Source organism: Diabrotica undecimpunctata, chromosome 1, assembly GCF_040954645.1.
Source record: "Diabrotica undecimpunctata isolate CICGRU chromosome 1, icDiaUnde3, whole genome shotgun sequence".
Classification (NCBI taxonomy): Eukaryota; Metazoa; Arthropoda; class Insecta; order Coleoptera; family Chrysomelidae; genus Diabrotica; species Diabrotica undecimpunctata.
The window spans coordinates 199056270-199083141 of NC_092803.1; the positions used below are offsets into that span (position 1 = coordinate 199056270).

Sequence of the window (26872 nt, forward strand, 5' to 3'; positions counted from 1 at the left end):
TGCAGCAATCAATATTCAGCAATAGCTGCAAATTCTTGTAAGTTATTCGATATACTGCCCATCACATTCGAGACAAGAAAGTTGGTAAATAAAATGACTCTGATTTAGAAGAGGTGTCCAGTCTTTAAGCTTCGAGAATAAGCTGTAGTTGGATATGCTGTTATATTTGTTTATTTTGGTTTTAGGAATTCCATTCAGCAGCTTGATTATATTGTTAGTTAAGCTATTTACGTAGGGTTCTTCTTCAGATGTGCTTATCCGTTACGATTGTTGGCGATCATAATGGCAATCTTTATCTTATCTGCAGCAGCGCAGAAAAGCTGCACAGATGTTGTATTGAACCAGATTCTGAGGATCTTTAAACTTAAACTTAAACTTCCTGGACCTCGTTTTCCAAATATTTTTCCTTGCAGGACGGCTTAAAGGAGAATATATCTGGATTCATTTCGAATAATATGTCCGAAGAACTGTAACTTTCGAGATTTGATGGTGATCAGTACCTCTCAGTTCTTATTCATTCTTCTGAGGACCTCCTCATTTATGACTCGGTCAGTCCACGGGATCTTAAGTATTCTCCGATATAGCCACATCTCAAATGCTTCCAGTTTTCTGCACATATCTTCGTTCAAGGTCCACGATTCAACACCATAAAAAAGGACAGAGAAGACGTAGCATCAAAGCATTCTTACTTTTGTATCAAGAGAGAGGTTGTGACTCTTGAAGAAGACCCCCATCTGATTGAAGGTGGATCTAGCTTTTCCGATGCGTGCTCTTATCTCCTGGTTGTTGGTCCATTCTTCATTTATTATGGTGCCGAGGTAGTTGTAGTGCGTCACTCTTTTTACAGGGGATGGGTTGACGTAGAGTTGACCGTCTGTTATTCTTTTCTTGCTAATTATCATAAGCTTTGTCTTCTTAACGTTTATATTGAGTCCATATTGTTGACTGTAATACGTGATTTTGTTCATAAGAACTTGTAGATCTTCTAAGTTGTCCGTTTTTGTAATTATTTTCAGATCTTGGTTGTTAATTCTTGTTTCTTTTAGTATTTGCATCATCTTGGCGTGCTGTACTCGATTAACCGCTTTCTCGTAATCAATCAGACATGCGTATACGTCGCAGTTGACGTCTCTGTATCTCTGGAATAAGACTTGTACTGAAAACAAAGCCTCTCTAGTACCAACAGCATTTGTGAACCCGAACTGGTTGGGGGAAATTTGACTTTCACACAGCTTGTAGATTCTCTTATGAATTATCTTTAGGAACAATTTTAGAAGATGACTCATGAGGCTTATAGTACGGTAATCTTCGTATTTTTTTGGTTCCTGGTTTTTTTGGAAGTATAATAAACTCAGATTTTAGCCATTCTGTTGGTATTTCTCCAGACTTGTATATGTTGTTGAATATCTTTGCAATTATTGCTATTGATTCGTTGTCCATTAGTTTGAGTAGTTCTGCTTGTATATTATCAGAGCCTGCCGCTTTGCCATCCTTTAACTGTGTTATTGCGGAGTAAACTTCCTGCTGTAATATTCTTGGTCCATCATTTACCTCTTCTTCTAGCTCAAAGGTGTTATCTCTTTGGTCTTCAAATAGTTTTTCTAGATATTCTTTCCACGTTCTTATTTTACTCTGTTTGTCCAAGATGATGTTTCCGTCAGAATCAGTTATATTTCCTTTCTGCCTTCGTCTTAGTCACTCTGTGAGTTCTTTAACTTTCCTATATACATTGTGACTATCGTACTTTGCAGAGTCTCAATTTCTTCGTATCTTTCCCTTGCTTCTTTTTCTTTCGCTTCTCTGATTTTCGTTCTTATTAATATATTTATGGTTTTATATTTATCTGGGTCATTTTTGGCTTCTCTTCTCTCGTCCATTAGTTTCAGGATCTCATCATCCATGATTTTTTCTTCATTAATCTATCTGTCTTACGTAGGGTAACTTTTTGTAAATAACGGGATCTGTTGGTCTGTTATCACATTGCCCGTCATGTAAGTCTGAGTTGAAGATTAGTTGCTTAAGAATTTTAATAGATTTTTAAAAATATGTTGTATAATGTTTTTAAATTCTTTTGTATGAAAATATCATTGCTAATGTGTAAAATTCTGTGCTACATTGCAAGAAGTGTTATGGTTTTGACTTTTTAAGTCAGTTGTCAATTGTCAGTTGGTTTCTGACACCAATCCAAAATGATCTTATTCTCTTGTATTCTTATCACCTTAATGTCTAAAGAGGGAACACTTTGTTTTTGCTAAACTTCAACGAGAAATTGTAGGCGTTTGTAAAACCCATTGAAGATATGGCAAACTTTTGCATCTATTTTAGGGTCCCAAAATTGTCATTCTGTTTGTTAGTACAATTTTTAAAGGTTCAGTGGCATTTTCGTCTCTGATGACTGGAGTAAAGCACAACAATAATATAAACACCACTACAATTAAGAAAAAGTTGTGGTTACTGACGTTTTTGTTCTACGTAGGTCACAGTTTTTATCTTACATATTGAACAATTTGTGTTGTACAAAACTCTTTCTTTTTATGAAAAATAGCAGGATTTGTGGACTGCTTTTAACACTATTTGATTGCTTTGTAACTACTGAAGAATTAGAGAAGAATCAGGATCCATCCCATTGTGAATTCGCCAAGAGAAAATATGTTTGAAACATCATTTACAATTTGTGACTGTTGTCTTTCTGATTAATATTTCCGTTTATAGGTCTGTTTCAGTGATCTTTTCTTGTAACTTATTGGATCTTTTCTCTTCGATGGATTTTAATTCTCCTTGTATTCTTCTTTGGAACTGCTTCAAAGTCAACCCAATAACATTCCGCTGTAAGTTGTGTTTTTTTATTAATTAAAACTCAAGCTTTTTTTGGGTTTTATCTAACTCGATATATTCTACATGATAAATAAGATTCTCAATATAATGACCTGACAGAGCACAAAAATTTAATCACTTAAATGACTGAACACATGTTATCAATAAAACTATAAAATAAGAGTTAAGGTAAGCATTACCCAAAGATACTAAATAAAAATATTTAAAAATTCACAAGATCCAATTCACGATCCATTCTTAACGTTATTACTAATTTTTCGGTGTCTTTGTTCCATTTCGCATTTCCTTGTTGTGGATCGACTGGATGAGGTAAACGCAAATCTAAGTAATAGTTGGGCGAAATTATCATCAAGCTTTCTTTTTGTATTTTTAGATCCATATTGTAATGGCTATCACCAGGCAAATGAACGGATACTATCATATCTTCGCAGCTTGCGGTGGTAGGATTTTTAAATCCCATCTGTAATTAAATAGTAATAGGTGAAACAGTATTTTTTAACGCAAAATCCCAATGCACTTTTTATAATAATATATTTTGTCTTTACCTGTAAAAATACATCAGATGCAGTAACTTGTTGTTTATAAGTTATATCCCATACTGGCGTCTTTTTCCAATCTTGATTTACCGTAGTTTCTCCATTTTGTTCTTGTTCTAATTCGTCAACATATTCTGGATTCAACAGTTTGTTTTTATCATCGTTCGTTTCTATTTTAGTGTACGGATTTATTTTCTTTTGCACATCATCATTTTGCTTCTCGATTTTAGCTGAAAATTAAAAAAAAACAATTATAATAACTAGTTTTATTCAGACTACAGTGGTGAAGTTAATATTGATCAGTGTAGTAGTGTCTGGGTGCTCGGGAAACTGAGACCTTAAAAGCCCCGAAGAAGACATCAGAGATGATGTCGAAAGCTCAGCGCAATGAAAATCAACGCGGTTCAACTTGGAAGACTGGTGATTTTAAATATCTATCGAAAAAGAAGTACGACCGTCAATTGAAATACAAAATGTAGTTAAAAAGAATAGTGTGTGAGGATTATCTCTTACGAAATTGGAGAAGGAAACAAACGTATCTTGCTACTTTTCATATACGTTTCGTATATGAATCCATACACATCATCAGTTGATTTAAATGTAAAGTAAATCAAAATCTTAGAGAAAATTACAAAGAATAACTTACAAAAATTTGCAGCTGTCAATTTGATGGGAGTGAAACTTAAAAAGTTCAACTCAGGAACCATAAATTTAAAAGTTCAATGATTTTTATGAATAAAAACAGAACTAGGTTGGTTTTTTTTGTCACAAAAACAGAAGTCTGTAAAAAATATGTAAAAGAACAGTGAACTTTCTAACATGGAGGACAAACAGAATAACAAATCACTGATAGTCTGGTTTAATTATCATTGATAAATATCTTGTATTTTACTTTATGTAGCATAGTACGGCGATGTTGTTTCAAATTAAAGCAAAGAAAAGTTACCAATGCATTAACGTAATTACCACTTCAATGGCTTACAAAGAAAGAGAACCCAAAAAGACGTAGTTTAAAGTACTAACGAATTTTACTCACCACCGAACAATCACGAAATGACATTTCATTTGACTCCAACAATTAAGGCGGTAATTTCAAAATTGGTAACATACCAAGTAATGTGAGCTGACACACTTTATGAAGAGAATATGGAAGACACATCACAAAAAGCTACAAGTAAAGTAAAACCTCAAAATGATAATCTTAACAGAGTTACAGAACAAAAGAGAAAACAGAAAATCTAAGAAGTTTTACATTTACACCGACTTTACATTTCGAAAGAAGTAGGTAACAAAATTCAAATGATCTACCAGTATGCATACTTATAATCCCATAATTTTATTTACTACACTGCAGAAATCAAATTCAGAATCGAAAAAGCAAGTTCTAATTTTATAAAAATGAAAAAGGTCCTATGTGGCAAAGACTTAACATATAACATTGTACAGTGTACTATACTATGGAGTGGAATCATGGACGTTAAATCTAGACACAATGAAACGACTTAACGTCTTTGAAATGTGGACCTATAGAAGAATTATGAGGGTTTCCTGGGTAGAGTTACGAACAATGAAGTACTGAGAAGAATAGGTAAAGAGAAGGAAGTTGAACTTACAATTAAAGAAAGAAAGCTACAGCATCTCGTACATGTGATGCGGGGCGAGAAGTATGGCATCCTGCAACTCATAATGCAAGGAAAGATAAATGGCAGAAGAAACATCGGAAGAAGACGAATTTCATGGCTTAAGAACCTGAGAAAATGGTTTGGATGCACCACAAAACAACTATTTAGAGCTACTGCCTCAAAAATTAAAATAGCTATGATGATTGCCAATCTTTGTAGAGGAGATGGCACCTGAAGAAGAAGAAGAATTTTATTTACTTACGTGTTTTATTCTCTACACATTCCTCAGCTTCATCTTCAGAATCGGAATTATTCTGTTTGGGATTAAATAACTCTGTAAGTTTTTGAATATCACAAAAGTCCATCGACATTTTATCTAAACGTAAATATTGATCAAACAATTTTTAGTTACTATAGTTACGTTTGATATTTCATTGAAATATTATAATATCATGATACTATGACTAAGAAGATAAGATATTGCGCATAAGTCGTGACGTAATTGGAGAGTTGCACGTTCGTAATGTCAGTTTTTTGTATGTATCAATAAATAATCTTTCAATAAATAGTTTGGAGATATCCTTTTGGGTACGATTATTGTAATTATTAAACCTTTATTTAATATTATTATTTTGCTAATTGAATAATTTCATCACAGAATGCATACAAATCCCATTTAACTTTAACAAGAATTCAAATCCTACTCTCCAATGACGGCATGCGCGAACACGACCGATTTTGTGCTACGGGAAGATCCTATCGTTAGTCATAGTATCATGTATAATATCATGCGTTTAGAATTAACATGTTTAGTTGTTATTTTTAACCTTTTTGTTTATATTATTTTTTATTCTTTTTAATTTTTCTGATAAGCCCTTTACATATGCTATTGTTGTCAACTTTAAATCCCTAAAAGTTGATAATAAGTGTTGTCTGTGCAAAGTATTAGCTCCATGATAACTGATACATTCAGTTTGGTTTTTGTTCTCAATCTATCGTCCCTCTCTATTATTTTTAAAGTTTGTAGCAGAGAATGTGAAAAAATTTATAGGCCAATTTAAAACATAGTCCATTGAAAAGTTAAATTTCTTATGCCTTGGCGTGTATTTCTTAGAGGCCGCAATTTAATTTTTTTGATGTATTCCGACGGTGAGTATAAGCTTAAGTTCAAAATTGTGGAGTCGCCATCCTTGTCCCCCCCCCCCGGGCCCTATCTTGGATCTTGGAAAAAGGGTGCAAAGAGTTTTCGCGCTGTATCTCGTAAACTATCAACCCTACAGAAAATTTTATCCGACATTATTTGTAGTATATCAAAAAACCATCGACGCAGGTTGTACATTCTACACGGAGAAAAAAAGAACATTATAGACGTCTTAGAAGAGACGAAAAACGTATCCATCGACGTAAGAAGAGGGAATACGAACATAACACTCTCAATAAGATACAAAGTTTATTCGATAAAAATAAAACAAGGAAATACTATAAATCCTTAAATAATAACCGTCGAGAATTTAAACTACTATTAAAAATTTGTAAAGACACTAACGGTGAAATTCTACATGATAAAAACTCAGTTCTTAACAGATGGGCACAACATTTCAGCTAACATCAAGTAAACGACATTGAAGGAGGTTACAACATAGAAAATCAACAAAATTTACAACATCAACTACACAGTGAAGACCCAACAAGAGAAGAAGTGTCAAATGCATTCTCAAAGAAAAAAACCCCAGGAATAGATGAAATCTGTTCAGTTATGTATAAAAAAGGTGGTGATCAACTTTTGCAGCAATCCATAAACTAATAGTATTTATATGGCAGAATGAATTGGTACCAGAAGAGTGGCTAAAGAGAATAATATGTCCGTTGCATAAAAAGGGTGATCAACTGGAGTGTAAGAACTATAGAGGCATTAGCGTACAAAAACTTCGGCCATATATTGTTTGAAATACTTAAACATTTTACAAAGGATATTGTTGGTCAATATCAATGCGAATTCACTGCTGAAAACTCAACTACAGTGTGACAGTGTGAATAGAACTGCGTTATATAATGCAATGATAGACTTTGGGATCCCACCTAAAGTTAGTTGACCCAACTAACAATGCAAAACGTAAGATCATACATTAGAATTAAAGGAGTAAACTCTAAGTTCTTTGACATTAATAATGGTCTAAGACAGGTAGACGTGCTGGCGTGTCTCCTCTTTAATATTTCCTTGGAAAAAGCAATCAGACAATTAAATATTAGAATGAATGGAACTATTTTTAATACATCGACGCAAACTCTCGCATAAAAAAGCCTAAAAATAACTGTAAATATATGATGACTAATTCTAATATGTTGTAGATTATACGAGATGATTCTACCTGCTGGCAGAATAGGAAACCGGTCAGACGATGACCTTCTAGTATAAATCAGAGAATTCTAGGCCAGTTGTGGCTTCATATATAATAATGGATTTTTCATTGAAGCGGACAGTCAAGATCTGAAGACCGCGCCCGCGAATTTTAATTGTCACGTTCGCTTTTGCGTGCTTTTTACTAAATTAAGATAAGAACCTTTTGATAAAGACATTATAAATTAAAGACATAACAATTAATAAATTCACAACAATATATATATATATATATATATATATATATATATATATATATATACATAATAAAGTATTTTGTTAAAAAAATAGATTTCACCAGATTTGGTGGATAATTTTGAAAATATTACATTATGCAAAACATTTTTGAGTGTGTGTAGTTATGGTGGTCAGAAGTATGAGAGACATGGTGCACTGTTTTACAATGCTTGCGGACCCGGGAAGTGAATTAGGACTTGTAGTAAACGAGGAAATTGTTGGATGTTGGTTTCTAAAAACTCCCGTAATATTCAACGGAGAATTCAAATTAACAATCATACCTTTGAGCAAGTCAAAGAATTTACATAACCTGGATCGCTAGTAAAAGCAACCAACACGACAAGCGACGTAATAAAAAGACGCACAGTAATAGAAAACAGAACTGTTTACGGTCTCCAGAAACATTTAAAAAAATAAAAATATAAAACGTGCAGTAAAGCTCAATATATCTTCTTGTTTATTTTTGAACTTGCTGGTCTAAACAAATCAATCGATCTGCATTGATACCAATCACGTAGATTCTTCAACCATAAGTTCTGCCTTCGGCCAACAGATCTTCTTCCTTGAATATTTCCCTGTATTATGAGTCTCAAAATTTCATATTTTAGTCCCCTCATCACGTGGCCTAGGTATTTCAGTTTTCTGGTTTGTATAGTGATGATTATTACTTCGGTCCCAATTCTCCCATTTCTTTGAGTGTTTCAGCTGTTATTCCATCTTCTCCTTCTGCTTTTCTAAATTTTAGCTTTTTAATTGCCGCCTCAATTTCTGATTTTTTGAGGTTCTTTTTCATAATTTCTTTTCTCTGTATTATTGTCTGAGTCGTTGTTGGAAAATAGTATCTCGCCACAGAAGGTCTAACGAAAGAGTGCAACTAAAAATTTGGGCTGGTAGAATATTACCACAAAAATGTCAAGCCTAAGTCAAGTTTTGCATCTGCAAGCAGAAACAGAGCAGATATCCAGCAAAGAACCAAGTAATAGGAAGACTTGTAAAGATTACACAGAATCAGATAAAGATTCCAAGAATCTATAAAACAGCTTCCAAAGAACCTTTTTCTGTAACTGAGTGAACAACATGCAAAAATTGCATCTAGCATGTTGATTAAGAGCTTCAGCCAAGTCATAAACGATATTAGATTCAAGAGCCAAAAGGGTTATAAAGAATTTGTTAGACTACCAAAAAACTCATATTCCTTTATCTATTCACAAATGCCCGCACAATGAACTTTATTTTTCTTCCCAAGTTGATCATTAAAGATCACCAACACATTACCAAATTCATTAACAGCAGAAATAGAGACTCTCACCAAAATAAATTAAAGAATATTGCTGTGTATATTAACTATTCTGGAACCTTTATAATTTCTCTTTCTGGCAAAGTTTGTAAAATATCCCAAGAGTTACTGATATAGATAATACTGTATCATATTAAAAAAATAATCACATTACTATTGCTAATATACTACTAATGACCAAGTTATATAGTAAAGTCAGGTCTTCTCGGATCCTTAGACAGTCAGATAGATTTGAAACTTTGAAGTATAGCTGAAGATCATCAGCAAATAGCAAAAATTGACAAAACTGTATTACCTCATAAATATCATTAACAAACAAGTTAAACAGAAGAAGACCCACATGTGAACCTTGTGGGACCCCTGAACTGACCAAGATGGGAATAGTGAGTGAACCTTTTATAAAAACAAACTGAACTCCTTTATCAAGATAACTACTTAAACATGAAAGAAACCATTCAGCAAAGTGATACATCTTAATCTAAAGATAAGCAAAAAATGGTTTACTGTGTCAAAAGCCTTCGAGAAATTGGTATAAATTGAGTCAACTTGGTACCCACACTAGAAAACCTTGACAATGTAGTAATATTTTTTTTACACCTCTGCTATACCATCTATCATTTTATATCTTTTTCTTAAACAGGTCAATTACATAAAATTGACTTAAACGGACAGTTCAGTTCTGTCACTTAAGGTTAATTTTCATAAGTTATGTAATTCTGCTCAGGGTAACACTATTTAAAACAATATAACCAAAAGACAATTATTTGATGTAAAAAACCTAGCATTGTTTAAACAATTATTCTTGATGTAACACGAATTAAATGCTATTAACAACGATTTTATGGAATTTACATTTGTCTTGTGTTTACAAAATAACACGAAAATGACGAAATGGGACAATGCAGTTTAAATTGCGATTAGATTTTCTACTTTAATTTCGAGCATACTTCCTTTAAATTGCTTCAGGAGCGGACAAAAAGTTGATACGTATAAATAAATAAATACATAAGATCTATACGGAATTAAGTATTTTTTTGTTATTAACGATTTTGCGGTCCGATAAGAAAGGGCGTTGGTACTAACCTAATTTTTTTTGTTATATTGGTACATCTTTCGTATGAACCTACATGAAGTTTCATTTCAATCTGTCAATTCATTCTTTGTTTACAAGCCATTTAGTGTCGACGTTTCACAGTATGTTTTACAACGGAAAAAATTAAGTATCCTGCAGTGGTCGAATTTTTATTTTTATAAGATTTAAAAGCAAAGTAAATTTAAGCAGAGCGAATGTTGAAAGTATATAAGGACTCTTCGCCTTCAATTAGTATCTACAGTAGAAAGATGGGTTGCTGAATTTAAACATCGTCCTACAAGCCATGAAAACGATCTTAGTCAAGGACGTTCAAAAACGGCAACAATACTAGAAATCGTAGAAAAAATACAGAGGATATGGTATTGGAAAATCGTCGAGTGACTGAAAAAGATTTACTAGAAGCCATGGGCATCTCATTGGTCAGTGAAGACCCAGGCATCGATTTATTACTATGGATGAGATTTTTCGATGTTCTTCTCGTCTAACATGGATATTTTGATCCGTCTGTGCGATGTACGATTTGTCAAAATCTCACATAGAAGAGGATAGATAGATGTTTTTGTTTTTTCGGGTGGTTTTTTCTGTTGATATTAAATACCGTTTCTATAGTGGCATGATTTTGCAATCGGTTTTTCGTCTTCTATTGGCTCCATATTTCTTCTTTGTTGTTTTTTAATGCTGTTTTCACATTAAGCATTTCTTCATTTTTATGTTCTTCGTCTATGATTCTTTGGCATCTTGTAATGAGAGTTTTGATTACTGAGTATAATTGTGCAAGGTGATGATGTGAATCGGCGTGTAAATATCTATAGTTATGTGTGGGCTTTCGATATACTGTATATCTTTTGTGTCCGTGCTCCTTCTTTGTTATTAACACATTTAAAAATGTTAGTTGTTCGTTTTCTTTCACGACGATGTAAGCTAAAACCCTAAAAACAAAGAAGCAATAGAAATTGAGATGACGCTCCAAGGCTTCCAATAACATGGAAAATTGTGTTGAAGAGTACAAAAATAAATCAGGCAACAAGGCTGACGAGTAGGACCCAACCTACATATATAAGTACAGGGCCAATTACAAGAAGCGCTGTCGAGGACCGGTCGAGAGAAGAGCATCTAAATCGACTTTATAGAAGTTACTGTTGCACCTGCACGAATTCCCGTGGAAAATATTTTTACCGAGGTTGAGACTACTATTACTAATTACCCAGCAGAAACAACCGAGATAATACGCCAAGACGTATCAATAATATAAAAAACAGTCAAACTACCAAAAAGAAATTTAACTTCCGATGAAAAAGACGCTCTACATAATTTGAAGAACAACAAAGAAATCATCGTGCTTTCAGCTGACAAAGCAACTCCACGGTAGTAATGAATATCCAAGACTACGAAGCAAAAATAAACGATATCTTAAACGACACTACATATCAAAGAATCTCTTGGGACCCTACAACATATCTAGAAAAAGTAACTAAAGCCAAATTCAAAGCCTCAGACATCAAGAAAGAACACCATTTACATCTCATACCTAGAGAGAAGTCGTCAAGATGTCCAAAACTTTACGGCCTACCCCTAGGTATATAACGCAGGATTACCATTGCGGCTAATACTGCTACAACTGCTCTGCAACGGCTCTACAACCACTGGTAAAATTTCTGGCTAAAGAGCTACAATCATATGCAGAAGAAGCGGATTCTTACTTACGAAGAATGCAACCACGTCATCGAGCGTATAATAAATGTGACTCTTGAGCCAGGACATTTGTTAGTCAGCTTCGATGTGGTCCCACTTTTCACGAATGTTCCTATAGATAAATCATTAGAAATTATAAACAGAAAGTATCTAATATCACAGTATACTCTAAATCTAACAAAGCATTGCTTAAATAACACGTATTTCATCTATATCTATAAGGAGCAAATATATAAACAAGTTGAAGAAGCACTGATGGGTTCACCACAGTCACCGTTAATAGCAAATCTATTTATACAAGAAATAGAATAGCGAGCAATAGGAACAGTCGAGCACAAACCCAAACTTTGGCTTAGATACGTGGATGATACTTTTATAATCTGGATACATAGAGAAAAAAACTAAAGGTATTTTTAGAACACATCAATAATATCCACCATAAAATCCAGTTACCTGTGGAACTGGAAGAAAACAAATTACCATTTTTAGATGTCTTAATAATAAAAAAGGAAGACGGGCACGTAAGTCACACAGTATACCGAAAACCCACATATATACCGACAGATATCAAGCTTCGACGAGGCTTGGCTGGTAATGCAAACGATTAATAATAAGAATTATAGTGCAATAGACTAGTTATGAAGTTGTTCGTAGACGTAAAAACGGCTTGCAGGTGCAATGGTCCCTAAAGAGTACAATTTTCGTCTTTGTCAAGTCAGTACACTACACATACGCACTTAAATACACTCAAAACCACACTCTCGCATGGCAGTGAAAGGGATCCTCTTTCTTGCCTGAGAACGTGACCTTACCGTTACAGCACTCTACCAACAACAGAATACCAGTGCAACGCACAAATTCTAGAGTCGACTGAAGACATAAAAACGACTTATGGTACCAAAGTAACATCGAAATGGTAGCGTCCATCACTGTCATGCCAGCCCACACACACAGGTTTATTTGTGGCAGAGCTGTTCCTCGAAAACTGACGGCTGGTCGTTAACGAAAACGTCCAATAACAGAATTATAGTACAATACACTAGTTCTGAAGTTGGCTGTCACACTTAGACCTAAAACCCACACACAATCACACAATCTGGAAAGAACATCAAATCCAGTCAGAACCTCTTAACTCGTTACTCGTTACTCTTCGCTAACAAACGCCAACGTCAACTTGCCTCAGTGACGTTTTCGGTGATGTTTTGCTTTCGGTGATATTGTGCGTCATATACACATTCAACAACAAACCTGAAGAGGATCCAGGATCCTAAACGGGGATAGTCACGTCCATATCCTTACGTAATAAAATCTTCATCTCAACAGCCTCCAAGATGCTTCGTTAACAAACGCCAACGTCAACTTTTCCCAGTGACGTTTTCTCAAAACCTCAAAGTAATGGTTTTTCTCAAAACCAAAATTATTCAACGCAGAGTCAATGCCGGAAAACCTCTTTTCATTAGATATATATTTTAATCGAAAATTTTTTGATAAAATAATTTTACTAAAATGACACTCACGACTTATTTATATAAACAAGTAATGTCTTACATATTTTAAATACTATTTAAATTTCCATGGGAAAATGTGCTATTGAACTTACTTGGAATTCCCATAACACCTTCTGTAATAGGTATTTTCTATAAATCATCCGCCCCTGTACACGATCAAGTCAGTCTTCGAGAGAAGAATAAGAAGTAGCCATGCGTGATGTCATGCTGTCTTGGGTCGCACTTTACAGAATCACAATTACTATACTTAACTACAACAAAGTCCGTAATTTAGTCACTAACGTGCATTTTAAACAAACATATCTCTGCGACTAGATAAAAAAATGTAAACGAAAATATGTTCGCGAATAAAAACATCTCTATGATGATTTTTTTTATTGGAAAATTGGTGCTACAATTTAGTGTTGTGCAAGTGAATAGATCACAATGATGTTAGCAGCTACGACTATGCGAAAACGCAGACTGAGCGACAAAGTGGTGAAGTTTCCGAAAATTGTGGAATGTGAAAATATTGACGTTGATTCTTTGGAGGATGAAGGCAGTGGAGATGAAAGATTTAATGTAAGCCGTGGTACAAATAATGTAAAATAGGTATTTATAAATAAGGGATGTAACATTTGAAATTCGTCGAGGACGAGTTTTTTTCCGACTGAATCGGTTAATATACTCACAGTGACTCAAATAATTTTTTTTTTCGTTTTTTTGATAATAATTTCACTTTATATTTAAAAATTGTTATCAAAATCGGCTTAAAGGCGTAACTTTTGATAGTGAATATTGTTTTATTTAATATTTCACTTTTTGTAATAGGGGGACGACTCTTCATGATGACATTTAGTCGAAACCTTCTTCGACGAAACTTTGTAAATATTTTATTTAAGGAATCACATAAACATGATTTATACGTAAGTAAGCCGATAAAGTCGAGAAAAAGAAACACAATTGAACAGTTCAAGGTAAAGGAAGAACTCGTTCAGACGTTCAATAATTAACAGTAAACAAACTTGTATTCGTAAGGTTTCCAGTTCGACATTTTAAAAGATTTAAAAGATTGCAAAATTATTATGCAAAAACATATAAATTTTTTGCTTACAAACAGTTACAATAACTTTTTAACTATTGCCTACAGGAAAATTATCTTTTCATTTTTGAAAAGCTTGCATTTTGCTACAAATTTAAAAAAAGAAAAAGTTGTCTTAGAGCAATTTGGAAGAGATCTAATTAGCGTCATTTGAAACAATATACTTTAAAGTTTAAATGTGCAAAATTGGAAAAAAATTGCCTTTTAATTCTCGTCCATAAAGTTTCAAACTGTGGTCCTAAAAATCGGCCGAGATTGAAACTCGCTAGAGCGGGTGAGGGTGAAGGAGCTGTTAACAGTATATCTGGTTCTTGTTTATGGATTTCGACGTTTCTTTTTTAATATGTATGTACTTTTTGCGTACATTCGAATACGTACTATTTAAATAAATAAATTGTTAATTAAACCATCTAATTTTTTTTTCAATTTTTTAATTTTATAGTATTATTTGAGGTAATGCTTAGTGTAAAACATAAATATTTATGATTAATACACTGCGCGTCACGAAAAAGAGGCCACCTAAAATTTTTGCCATTTATTAATTTTTACGAATCATACCACAAAGTGATTGTCAATAAATGTTTGTGTATTGTTTAAGAATATGTTCTAAAGCAGTATGCAATCATTTTTTAAATAACGAATGTCAAAAAATAACTTCTTCCAAAATAATAATTTTATTGAAAAATAAAAAAAATTAATATTGTACATTTTTTCTGTTTTCTTTATAAAATTACAATTAAGTCGTGATTATTAATACTGTGTATTACCACCTCTATTGTTAATTACACTCCTCATTCGATTTGGCATTGAATTGATCAAATTATGGATGTCGTTTTGGGGAAAAGCTTCCCATTCTTCCATGAGCGCCAACTGAAGCTGCTCTCGATTTATTGGAACAGGTATTCTTACCCTTCGTTTGAGTTGGTCCCAAACATGTTCAATCGGGTTCAAATCTGGACTTTGAGCCGGCCAGTTCATTTTTGGCACACCTACAGTTTCCAGATATTGCGTTACCATCCTGGCTACGTGTGGCCGCTTGTTGTCTTGCATAAAAATAAAGTTTTCGTCGACAAACCCAGCAAAAGGCATTAAATGCTCGTCTAGAATTTCGGTAATGTATCGGTGTGCATTGAACGCTCCTCTATCAATAAATATGAGATCAGTACGGCCCTCGAATAAAATGCCTGCCCAAAAACATTAACGAACCTCCTCCAAAAGCAACACGTACTCGTCGAACACAAGCAGCATATCGTTCCCCACGTCTTCTGTATGTTTTGCTGCGACCATCTGAGCCATAAAGAACCATCCTGTACTCATCACTAAACAAAACATTTTTCCAATCTTCTATCGTCCAATGCTCGTGGTCTGTAGCAAACTGTAGTCGGCGTTGTCGAAGTGCTGCTGTTAACAAAGGTCCTGTTACTGGACAGCGAGCCCTTAGACCCAAATCCCCTTAACCCCTAAGTGCTTAAAGTCCACCTGTGAGCATTTTGAAAACGGTTTTAGATTGATTTAGCCGGAAAGAACCGATTTTGCAAAGAAGTGCGTTGTAAAGAACAGTCTTCTCTGGCCGTAGTGATTCTTCTCGGGCCTGATCCTGGTCGTCGTTCGTGAGATCCAGTCTCTACGAATCGTTGGTAAATTTTTTGGACCATACCCCGACTGACTCCAAGCTATCTGGCCACTTCTCTTTGACTCATTCCATTACCAATCAAAGTAACAATTTGAACAGATCTAGAAAATTTCTCAGTCATAGTTTTTAATTTAAAAATTGCACAAGTTTAATCTTCGAACAACTGTACATTAGTGAAAGGTTTTTGAAATCCAGAATAGCCATATTCCAAGAAAAATAAGGTACAAACAACACGTGCATTATCCGAAGTCGTAAAACTGATATCAATTCTGCAAACTTATTACCCTTAATTGACCTGTTGGCACCGTTTGTTGATGCCTAAAAGACGCTAAAAGTGTTTCTGCATTGTGAGAATTTAGTTACGATAGAATAAATTGTATAAACTTAAAGTTATTAAAAAATTCTTACAAAATTCTAGGTGGCCTCTTTTTCATGACGCGCAGTGTATATATTTCTTCAAATAAAAGTCGTAAATAATTTATTTATAATAGATTTTATGAAAACCACAAGCTAGCCTATTCAATTGTTTCTATGTTTCTAAAAATAGTATTGGTTTACTTATTGCTTTGGAAATAAATAAACTCAAATAAACTAGGTTTTATTTCTTGCTAAACATGCTATGCGGGCTTTTGTCTAAAAAGTTCGATTTCTTCGAAAAGTTAACAGAAAATTTTTATGGCAACCTATTTATTACCTTCTTTACATCGAAACCACTTTTCTTAAATAATTTAGGTCACCTATTTTATGACAAAAGTTATGGTTGTGATTTTTATGTAAAATGCTTACTTTGAACGCGTAAATTGCAAACAAATAAATAAAATAGCCAAAAAAGCCAATTTACCGTTTTTCGAGGCCATTTTTTAATAGCTTGGACATTAAATTAAAAAAAAAAAAACAAAAAATATGAGATGAAAGATTAAGTTAAGTAATTTAAAAATGCGTAATTTAATTTGGATTTTATATTACAAAAGTCAGTTTAAAATATTCATAAACAAGTTAATAATATTAACGATATATTATATCGTTGCGTTTCGGAATATATAGACCTGACGTTCGTCTCAACTTTAACGTTCAAAACACATTGTTTATTTCTTATCCACAAGCTGAATCTTCTTTAAATTGCATCTTATTTTAATTGAAAAGAATCATTTTCTGAAGTACATATACTATTACAAATTTCATTAACAACTCCACTTTCAAAAGCGGAAGCAGAGAGAAGTTTCAACAGTTTAAAAATAATTAAAACTTTTCTTCTGAATACTATGGGCCAAAACAGACTGAATTCACTGGCTATCTGTTCGGTTCATAAGGAAGTACTTAGTGAAATTCCTAGCTTTAAAACAATAGTCATGGAACATATCTGCTAGCCAGAAAACGAGACGTGCTCAACTGCTGTACAAGTAAAGCTGCTATTGAATAAGTTCAGCACAGTACTTTTATAATTTTTTTTGACCCATATGTTCCAATCTTTATTTTTCTTATTATAATTTCATCAAATTTATAGGCGGTCCAAGACCCACCAACTAAAATTGTCACGAGCCGTCACTGTATATATATCACACTAACTTAGAGAATACTTTAGAGAAGACATTTGCAAAGAAGTAAAATCTTCTGATGTATAATGGTATCATCATCATCATCTTGGTGCTACAGCCCTTAGAGGGCCTCGACCTTCTCAAGCTTTCTACGCCGTTCTATTTTGTCCCTTGCTTGCATTTTCCAGTTGCCAACTCCTATCTTCTCGGCATCTTGTGTTACCCCGTCCATCCACCTCAGCTTTGGTCTACCAGGTCTTCTCATTTCCACGGGTTGCGCTGTTAGAATCTTTTTTATCATGTTCGATTCAGGGGCCCTGGCTACATGTCCTGCCCACCGCAGGCGGTTTCGCTTAATTATAGTGGTAATATATTTACCACCAAACGTATGCTTGTAGATATTCTGCAGTTCAAAGTTATATCTACGCCTCCATATTCCGTTCTCACAGACCGTTCCGAATATGTTGCGTAGCACCTTTCTTTCAAAAATCGATACAGCGGATTCGGCTGTTTTAGTTAGCGTCCATGCCTCTGATCCATATGTGAGAACGGGGACTATCAGTGTTCTATACAGCCTTATACGAGTTTTTTGAGACAGACGTTTGTTTATTGGGGTTAACCGATATCCCTAGATATATGAACTTTTTGACTGCTTAGAAGTTTTGGTCATTGATGATTGTGTATAATGGTATATATTCATTAAAATTTGAAATTATCCAAAAGGATTAACATTTATCAGAATGTTTTCGATCCCTTCTGGTTAATCTCCAGTGAAAAAATCTTAGAAAGTAGTTGAAACTAGCCACACAAGGTTTAATAACCTTAAGATTACATAAAAATATTGAGTTTTAAAAATGTTGTGACACTAGGTCAATGTTATAAAATTTGTCTTTAGAGGAACGTTCTCATTCCTGCTCGAAAAAAGGAACCGAGTTCAATTGTTGATACCAGCCAACATATGATATACAGCCAACCACTGGGATTTTCCCTTTTAATTTTTTAATACTTTATAGCTTCTGAAAGCCCCCATAGCCCCTTGACTATTTTGTGCATATATTCATCCACTGAAATTCATATTATATTTTCCTGTGTTATTTCATTCAACAGATTATAGTCAATATCTTTAATAAGAGATTTACTTTCAGACAATTATTACGCTGTGTCACTTGGTCGATAACATGAGCAAACATCAACATAATGTCAAAATATCTAATGAAATATTAATATAATAAAAGCACAACGAGTATTTAGACCAGAATAATTAAAAATTAAAAATAAAGATCACTTGTGCTGAACATAAATTGGTGTTTTATATTATTAGTGTGCAAGTGAAACTGGTATAAGGATGTCAACAGACAAAAGTACGAGAAAGTGAAGACTGAGCAACAAAGTATTGACATTTTCAACGGCGAAGAAGTCAGAGAAGAAAATTGGAGAATATTGTTGCCAGTGGTAATGATAGATGTGATATTGTACACGGTAATTCTTTGAGATTTTGAATTGGACATTTTAGAGAAACTTGACATAATTCATATCTGAAAATTTTATATAATTGTCTAAAATTATTGCAAAATATTTAGAGTCTGCTACCACTTTCTGTTGTACCGGAAGTTCACTAAAACTTCCTTATTTTTCAGAAAAATTTTTCGGTGAAAGAAAACAAAAAGCAAATCTTTTCGCTTCATACTTATAAAATGTGAAACGAAATGGAAAACGATGATGATGAGAGGACTGAACACGATGTGTACAATACAAATAAAGGCATAATAAAGCCTACTACCCATAAATAAGTAAAGAAAGTAATCAAAAACAATATCAATTTTAAAAAGGATCCGGAATTTGACCTAATAATAGGAGAAATACTACAACAATTGCCTATAAAGCTAGGATATGCTAGGAAAGCTATCATCGTACAACTTACAAATCTTATTAAAGCATTATTCAGTTTGCAACATCTACCAATAACGTGGAAAACAGCCGAACTAATTATGATTCTCAAGCCAGGGAAAGTGGTATATAAAGCAGAAGATATTGGTAATAAGAAAACAATCTATACTGGACCACAAAGAAATTATTCCTTTCCATCAATTTCGATCTCGTAATAAACAGTCAACAATAGACCAAATGCATCGCATAACAAATACAGTATAGTACAAAATAAACAGTACTGAACTTGTAATTATTTTATTGTTTTAAAAAATACATATTATTGACACTTTATAACAAGTTCTAAATGAGCTTCTCCTCTCTCAATACAGATTTCATAACGATATTCCAGATTTCTCGTAATGTTATGGAATAAAGATTGTCTCAAGTCCGCGAAAAAGGTTCTAACAGCATCCTTTAACTCATTGATGGTTTGTGGTGCCCGTTTAAAAACGGCAGTTTTAGCCATGCCCCAAATGTATGCGTCTGGAGATGTTGTCTGGAGAATGTGCAGGATAGGGGTCAGTAAATCGTAAAATTAATTTGTTTGGAAAATGTCCCTGAAGAAATTGATGAACTACGACAGCAATATGGCAAGTTGCCCCATCCTGCTGGAAAAATTGGTCTCGAAGTGCCAAATTAAGCGCATGACAAAATTGACGTAGATCAGGGATAAAGCGTGTTAAAATTTGTATGTACGTCTGTTGATTAAGTGTGACTTGCCTACCGTTTTGTTTGTTAAAGTATGGACCAATGATTCCGTGTCCTTAAACTGCACTTTTGCGCTATGTAAAGGAACTTCTTGAACTTCATCTGGTCTGGCAAAGCCCAGAAATCGATTTGTGCGACGATTTACATGGCCTGACAAACAAAAATGTGCGTCGTCTGAAAATTTTTCAAAAATTCAGGATTTTCGTACTGTAATGCAAGAATTCTGGCACAATATTCCACTCTACTGTGATAATCCCTGGGATATAATTGTTGATGTACCTGAATCACATACGAAAATGCACCCAGCTCCTTCAGGATTCTTTGCAAGGAAGTTCGTTTTAAGCCAAGATGTAACGCTGTTCTTGTCTGGCTGGCTTTCGGATTTTCCAAGATTCGCTCAAAAACACGTTCATGGTTATCGTTGTTGTTAACTATCCTGGGACGACCTGAGTTTCTTTTTCGTTGGTATAATACATTACTCGTATTTCTAAACTTTTTAACAACCTTCAAAATTACAGCATTACTTGGTGAACGTTTATTAAACCGTTGTGTGAATTGATCACACACGTATTGCAGACTTGCACTATTACGTCGGCTGATTCTGTATGAGCGAAAATAATGCTCCACAAGAAACACTTTCTCCTCTGTACTAACACCATTTTTAACAATTAGGCCTTAATAATTAATTGTTTAAGGATTACTTGACAGGTCTATACTAGTTAATTTGAATATGACAGCGCGCACAAAGAGACATCTATGTTTCAGTTTCAGTACTGTTTATTTTGGGCAATACTGTATTAAAAATTATTATTAGAGATACCTCTAGAAGAGAATAAAATATGATCAACTATTTTTCTATACATAGCAAAACCATTTGAAAAAATGTGGTACAAATGTATTTTACTAACACTTAAAAGATATCTTTTCATCCGCTGTGTCCAGCTAATCGAGTATTATTTAGAAGACAAAAAATTAAGATTTAAACAGGAAGGCGAATATTCAGGCAAATATACGATCAATCAAAGCAGTAATCCCACAGGGCAGTGCGGAAAATATTAAACTGGCCATATTTGCGACGACACTGTGATTAGACATCTTCCAAATACAGTAAAATAAGTTCCTGGAATAATAAATGGTGCATAAAAATGAATAAAGGAAAATCTGTTTATATCGATTTCAATTTTAAAAAACAAAATAATAATCACCCATTTAGAGTAAACAATAAAATCCTCTCGTACAAGAAAACAGTTTAATGCCTATGGCTACATTTAGATAGCAAATTACAATGGCAGGAACATATCAGAAAAAAACTGAAGTACTGAAACTGTAATACAAGAAGTTATATTGGTTATTAGGTAGAAGCTCACAATCAAAAACAAGGTACATATTAGTTTACAAATGCTCAAACCAGTATGGTCCTATAGTCTACAGATATGGGGCTGTACTTGATGAAAGAAACTTCTTCTTCTTTTTGTGTAGACATAAACGAAAGAACTGAAACTGTAATACAAGAAGTTATATTGGTTATTAGGTAGAAGCTCAAAACTTACAATTAAAACAAGGTATTAGTTTACAAATGCTCAAACCAGTATGGTCCTATGGTCTAGAGATATGGGGCTGTACTAGCGAGAATAACTATGATTAATGAAAGGAAGTTCTTCTTCTTCTTCGGATCGTCTTTCTATTGTGGAACCGTCTCTTGATGTTTTTACTACTCCATTTGTTGTCATTCGGCTTATATGATCTACTCTTCTATTTCTTATATAGTTCTTGATGCTCTCCACCTTACATCTACATCATATATCGGTACTTCTAGCTCTGTCCCATAGTCGAGCAATCAATCATAACCATCAATTTTTCTAAGAGTTTTCATCTCTGCTGTTTCCAACATTTTTTTGTCCTTTCTATGCCAGTTCGTGTTTCTGCCGCGTATGTCATTATTGGTATGATGACTGATTTGTAAATTCTGCCTTTTATTTCTTTCCCGATAGGTATTTCTATTTTCCATATTGTTTCATTCAGACTAATATATACGACTTATAATGGAAGGGATATTATACGAGGCATGTTTTTTAAGTAAGTACCGTTTTGCGATTTCGCCGCCGCAGCGCTACGGTCGGCGTTCCGCGCATGAGCGCTGGTTACCTACATCTCTTGTATACGCACTGACGCCATTACAGTCTGATTCTTCATTGTATACTTGTTTACACCAGTGTTTAAGATGCCTCCAATAATCGTGAGTCACGCTGATTTTGAAGTACGGGCTGTTATACGATTTCTTAGTGCTAAAGGCGTAAAACCGATCGATAAGTTTACGGACAAAACATTATGAGTGATGGAATGGTAAGGAAATGGGTAAGAGCATTTAAAGATGGCCACACAAATGTGCATGATGAAGAACGAAGTGGGCGTCCTTCGGTCGTTAATGAAAATTTGGTGCAGAAAGTGGACGAAAAGGTGAGACAAAACAGACGCTTTACAATTTCATCACTGTCCGACTGCTTTTCTCAGTATTCTCGTAGTGCTTTGTATCGCATTGTTACCGAGAACTTGAATTACCGGAAATTGTGTTCACGTCGGGTTCCAAAAATGTTGACGGATTTGCACAAAACCCAACGTTTAGGCAGTGCATTGACTTTCCTTGAGCGGTACCACAGTGAATGTGAAGATTTTTTAGACCAAATTGTTACTGGTGATGAAACGTGGGTGGCCTACGTCACACCAGAATCGAAACAACAATCTATGGAATGGCGACATTCATCATCACCCAAAAGAGTGAAGTTTAAGCAAACAATTTCTGCCCGGAAAATCATGTGCACAGTTTTTTGGGACAAAAAAGGAGTATTGCTAGTGGAGTTTCTGCCTCGTAATGAGACAATCAATGCAGCGTCTTATTGTGAGACACTGAAAAATCTGCGTCGTGCAATCCAGAACAAAAGACGTGGCAAGTTGAGTAAGGGTATCGTTTTGCTGCATGACAATGCCCGTCCACATGTAGCTAATCAGACCAAAGATCTCATCAAATCATTTAAATGGGAAACTCTAGATCATCTTCCATACAGCCCTGATCTGGCGCCCAGCGACTACCATTTGTTCCAGCACTTTGTACCAAAAAATACCTGGGCGGTCAGCGTTTTCAAGACGATAACGAAGTCAAAACATTTATGATGCAGTGGTTAACAAGTCAGGCGGCAGAATTTTATCAGGAGGGTATTCAAAAACTGGTGCCACGTTATGACAAGTGTCTCAATCTTCACGGAAATTATGTAGAAAAGTAGATTAAGGTACAGGCTTTCATGTAAAAATAAAATTATTGCCATATCTTTGCATGTCTTTTTTTAATTCCAAAACGGTACTTACTTAAAAAACACGCCTCGTATATACGACTTATAATGGAAAGCAAAGTGGACGAAAGAAGAGGTCCAGGAAGAAGAAAATGCTCCTGGTTGAAGAATGTAAGAGACTGGACAGGCATGGACACACATTCGATACTAAGAACAGCTCAAGATAGAGAAAAATTTGCTATAGTTATAGCCAACCTTCAGTAATGGAGAAGGCACCTTAAAAAGAAGTTTCATCCAGATAACCAGCGTCTTCGTTTGCTCTATTCACTAGATTTTTTACTTTTGTATCAAGCATTTCGTAACTAGTTATAAAAGAAACAGATGGTAAAAAAAGGGAAATATCAAACAAGCGGCTCTAATTATATTAAATCAAATAATATGGGGTTTCAAAGGGTCCCATACATGCTCACTTTAGCCCTCCCTATCATCATTGCTTCAAAAATTAGAATTGGAAATCAAAACGTTAAAACTAAACAAATAATCAATATTAACATCTTTATCAATGTCTGTTATACCTTGCATTTATAGAAGGTTCAGATTAAAGCAGAAATCTGAATTGTGTTTCGAAACTATTTTACGGATTTAATATCAGATGTCGCTATTGCGTCCGTTTCAAAGCCATTTTATCGTTGCTTCCCAAAGACAGGAAAGATCTATTTTTCACGTTGAGAACGCCTATGAATAACTGTTCTGATGAGCTTTATTAAAGCGAAATACGTATAAACAGATACATAGACGATTTGTACGTGAAATGGAATCTTTACTGTCTTTTTCATTTTAAACAAATAATGTAATTTTTATTACAGTTAATTGTCGTTTAATCCCACCTAAAAAATGTTTGTGTAAAATATGTAGTAAGAAAATGGTTTCAGAACCAGAAAATAAAACAGATCAATAACAAAATCTGATATAGCGATAAGACAATCACTTTGAGCTTGATATTTGTATTAGAGCATTTTTGTTGATAGAATAGCTACTATCAACAACTAAAACAAAAAATGGTTCTTTACTTGCGATAAAAGAAGAATTTACCTTCAGTTTTATGTTGAGTTACATAACGAGAAAATCTAGAGATTGTAATACTCCATAAATATAAGTTACTTCCCATACTAAATAAAGATATTTTCTTGAATTTTCAGGAAACACCAGTCATTGAAAACGATCCCTCCGCAGATAGCGCCCATCAATCGTTAAAACACCTGAACCTAAACGGTTTATGCAACAAGAAAGAAGAGTGTTACGTTGATGAAATCGTACTTCCTGGTGAATCGATTCAGAGTCTTTCGGAGCTTCAAATCCTCAGTTTGCGTTCGAATGGAATACAGAATTTCCCGTCGAGTGTGTTACAGTTAACTAGTTTGGTGGTGCTGGATTTGTCCGACAATAATTTGCTTACGTTGCCTCCAGAAATTAGCCAGCTTAAACTGTGAGTATGCTTTACAAAACTAGCACTAAATATTTTTTATTATTTATGTACCAAAAATTTATAATTATGAGTAGGTATATCAAAAATTAAATATTTTTCCAATTTTGTTCGAAAGCTTTATATATGCAACATCTATTTTTAACCTGTTAAGAGAATATTATTGCAAAAGATAATTATGAACATTTATATAGAATAGAATTTATTTGGTCAATATACAAAATAGTTTTGTTTTTGACAACTCAAAAGGAATTGTCAAAATTATTACACATAAATATTATAAAACATTATAACAACTTGTAAAAATGTATATTAATTAAGGATATTAAAAGTGTAAAACAAAAATTACAAAGTGTAGAAATACACGATTTCAAATTGCAAAAATTAGTTAGGCGAATGAATCTATAGTCCATTTCCATCATATTGATAACACATTATGTATGCAAATCCCTAAACTGTTGATACGGGTGACTCAATGAAAAATAGATATTTGTTTCTAAAAAAGTTTACAGAAGTATATAGGAAAACAATTTTAAAGTGAGTATGACCACCAGGTATAAAGGTTGAAGCAGAATAGAATACAATAGTTTTGAGGGTTACTAATCCCTAAATAAAGTTGCCAGTGTCGGAGTGATGGAGATTAACAGGTACTAATGAATTTGCAAGAAATGCAAGATGTTTATTTTATCGGTTATATATAAAATAATTTGTGGCCGTAACAGGGGCCCATTTGTAAAAAAATGAATATTATTTTAATCAAATTCCATTTCAGATTTACTGCTTTCTTCAGAATCTAAGGAATCTTCAACTCCAATGTTAATTATTACCGGTTTCAGCATTGCATCAGTCATATTATCCAAATTCCACATTTTATTTTCTTCCTTGTGAGCATGACTAACAGCATTTTTCCAATTTTCTGGAGTTACTTTTGATAAGGAATGTTCTAATAATTGTTGTAAGTCTTCTAATTTAAAAGTTTTGTTGTTGCGTCCGACTTCACCCTTTACTTGAGACCATATATTTTCTATCGGATTCAGATCACAGAGGTATGGGGGTAAACGTAAAATAATTACATCACGGCTTAATGCCATTTCATCAATTATATATTTTTTATAAGCTGCTTTATGTTGCCTTACAATAGGTAATAATTCCTTTTTTGTCGAATTCTTCTTGTACTCAATTGCGTGTTTATCCAACCATTCGATTATCTCTCCTTTTTTCCATGCCGTTGTTGGCAATTTTTCTGCTAGTCTTGAATGGTAACTAGCATTATTCATGACTATGACAGAATTTTTTGGAATTAAATCCAACATTTGCTCAAAATATTCTTCAAAAACGTCAGCAGTCATTTCGTCGTGGTAATCTTTGGTTGATTTTGAGGCAAAACTTAATAATACACCATTGACAAAACCGTATTCGTTTCCAATATGGGTTATTATGAGTCTGCGTCCTTTTCCAACGGGAATATTGTTTATTCCAGTAAATACACCTTCGATGAATGCCTGACGGGAACTTTTCGTACATTCGTATTAACCCATAGATATGGTACAGTATGACCTTCATTTAGCCAAGTCTCGTCCAAATAAAAAATTGTTGTCCCTTCTTCTCGGTACTTTTTAATAGTTCTTAGATAATCTCGTCTCCAACATACAATGTAATCTTTTTCAATTAAAACGGATTTTCTTCTATTCTTTTGCCAACGAAATCCCATCTCTCTCAATAGTCCTCATAATTTCTTGTTGCTTATGATTGGGAACTCTTCGTTTTCTCTAATTAATGTTTGGATTTTGTCCAATGTTGAAAATTCTTTGTTAAAAAAAAAATGAGTGGACGCTGCGTCTTATCATGTTTTTATGTATTTCTTCAATTTCCAAGGGTTTACTCCCTCCACTCTTCTTGAGAGATGAAACAGTTCCTCCTTTTCTTTCTTTTAGGAATCTATAAATTGTTGCTTCTCCAACCCCTGTCATATTTGAACACATGTTAACAATTTCACGAACA

The 26872-nt window shown here is 34.0% G+C and overlaps 2 protein-coding genes across 3 annotated transcripts in view; one reads left to right on the forward strand and one right to left on the reverse strand.

Moving 5' to 3' along the window:
* Positions 1-2890: 2890 nt before the first annotated feature.
* Dnaaf6 (Dynein axonemal assembly factor 6) lies at positions 2891-13441 on the reverse strand. Of its 2 annotated transcripts, XM_072520970.1 has the most exons (4): positions 13311-13434; positions 5256-5369; positions 3381-3601; positions 2892-3295 (listed from the first exon to the last, which is right to left on the reverse strand). In XM_072520970.1, the coding sequence occupies exons 1-4, from the start codon at positions 13321-13323 to the stop codon at positions 3038-3040; spliced, it is 606 nt and encodes a 201-aa protein (XP_072377071.1). In that variant the 5' UTR covers positions 13324-13434; the 3' UTR covers positions 2892-3037. The 2 variants fall into 2 exon arrangements, with proteins under 2 accessions (XP_072377072.1, XP_072377071.1); XM_072520971.1 differs by lacking the exon at positions 5256-5369 and having other exon boundaries at positions 2891-3295; positions 13311-13441.
* Positions 13442-13631: 190 nt separating this feature from the next.
* The window catches only part of Phlpp (PH domain leucine-rich repeat protein phosphatase), a 41949-nt gene continuing 28708 nt past the window's right edge, over positions 13632-26872 (forward strand). Inside the window, exons 1-2 of the mRNA XM_072520969.1 lie at positions 13632-13779; positions 24588-24874. Coding sequence (XP_072377070.1) covers positions 13645-13779; positions 24588-24874 — 422 coding nt within the window. The 5' untranslated portion in view covers positions 13632-13644. The remainder of the gene's footprint in view (positions 13780-24587; positions 24875-26872) is intronic.

Excerpts from the sequence above, each read along its gene's own strand:
- Dnaaf6 (XM_072520970.1), bottom strand. Across the intron at positions 3,602-5,255 it reads ATGTGTAGAGAATAAAACAC|CTAAAATCGAGAAGCAAAAT; the intron begins GTAAGTAAATAA and ends TTTAATTTTCAG. Across the intron at positions 3,296-3,380 it reads CATCTGATGTATTTTTACAG|ATGGGATTTAAAAATCCTAC; the intron begins GTAAAGACAAAA and ends ATTTAATTACAG.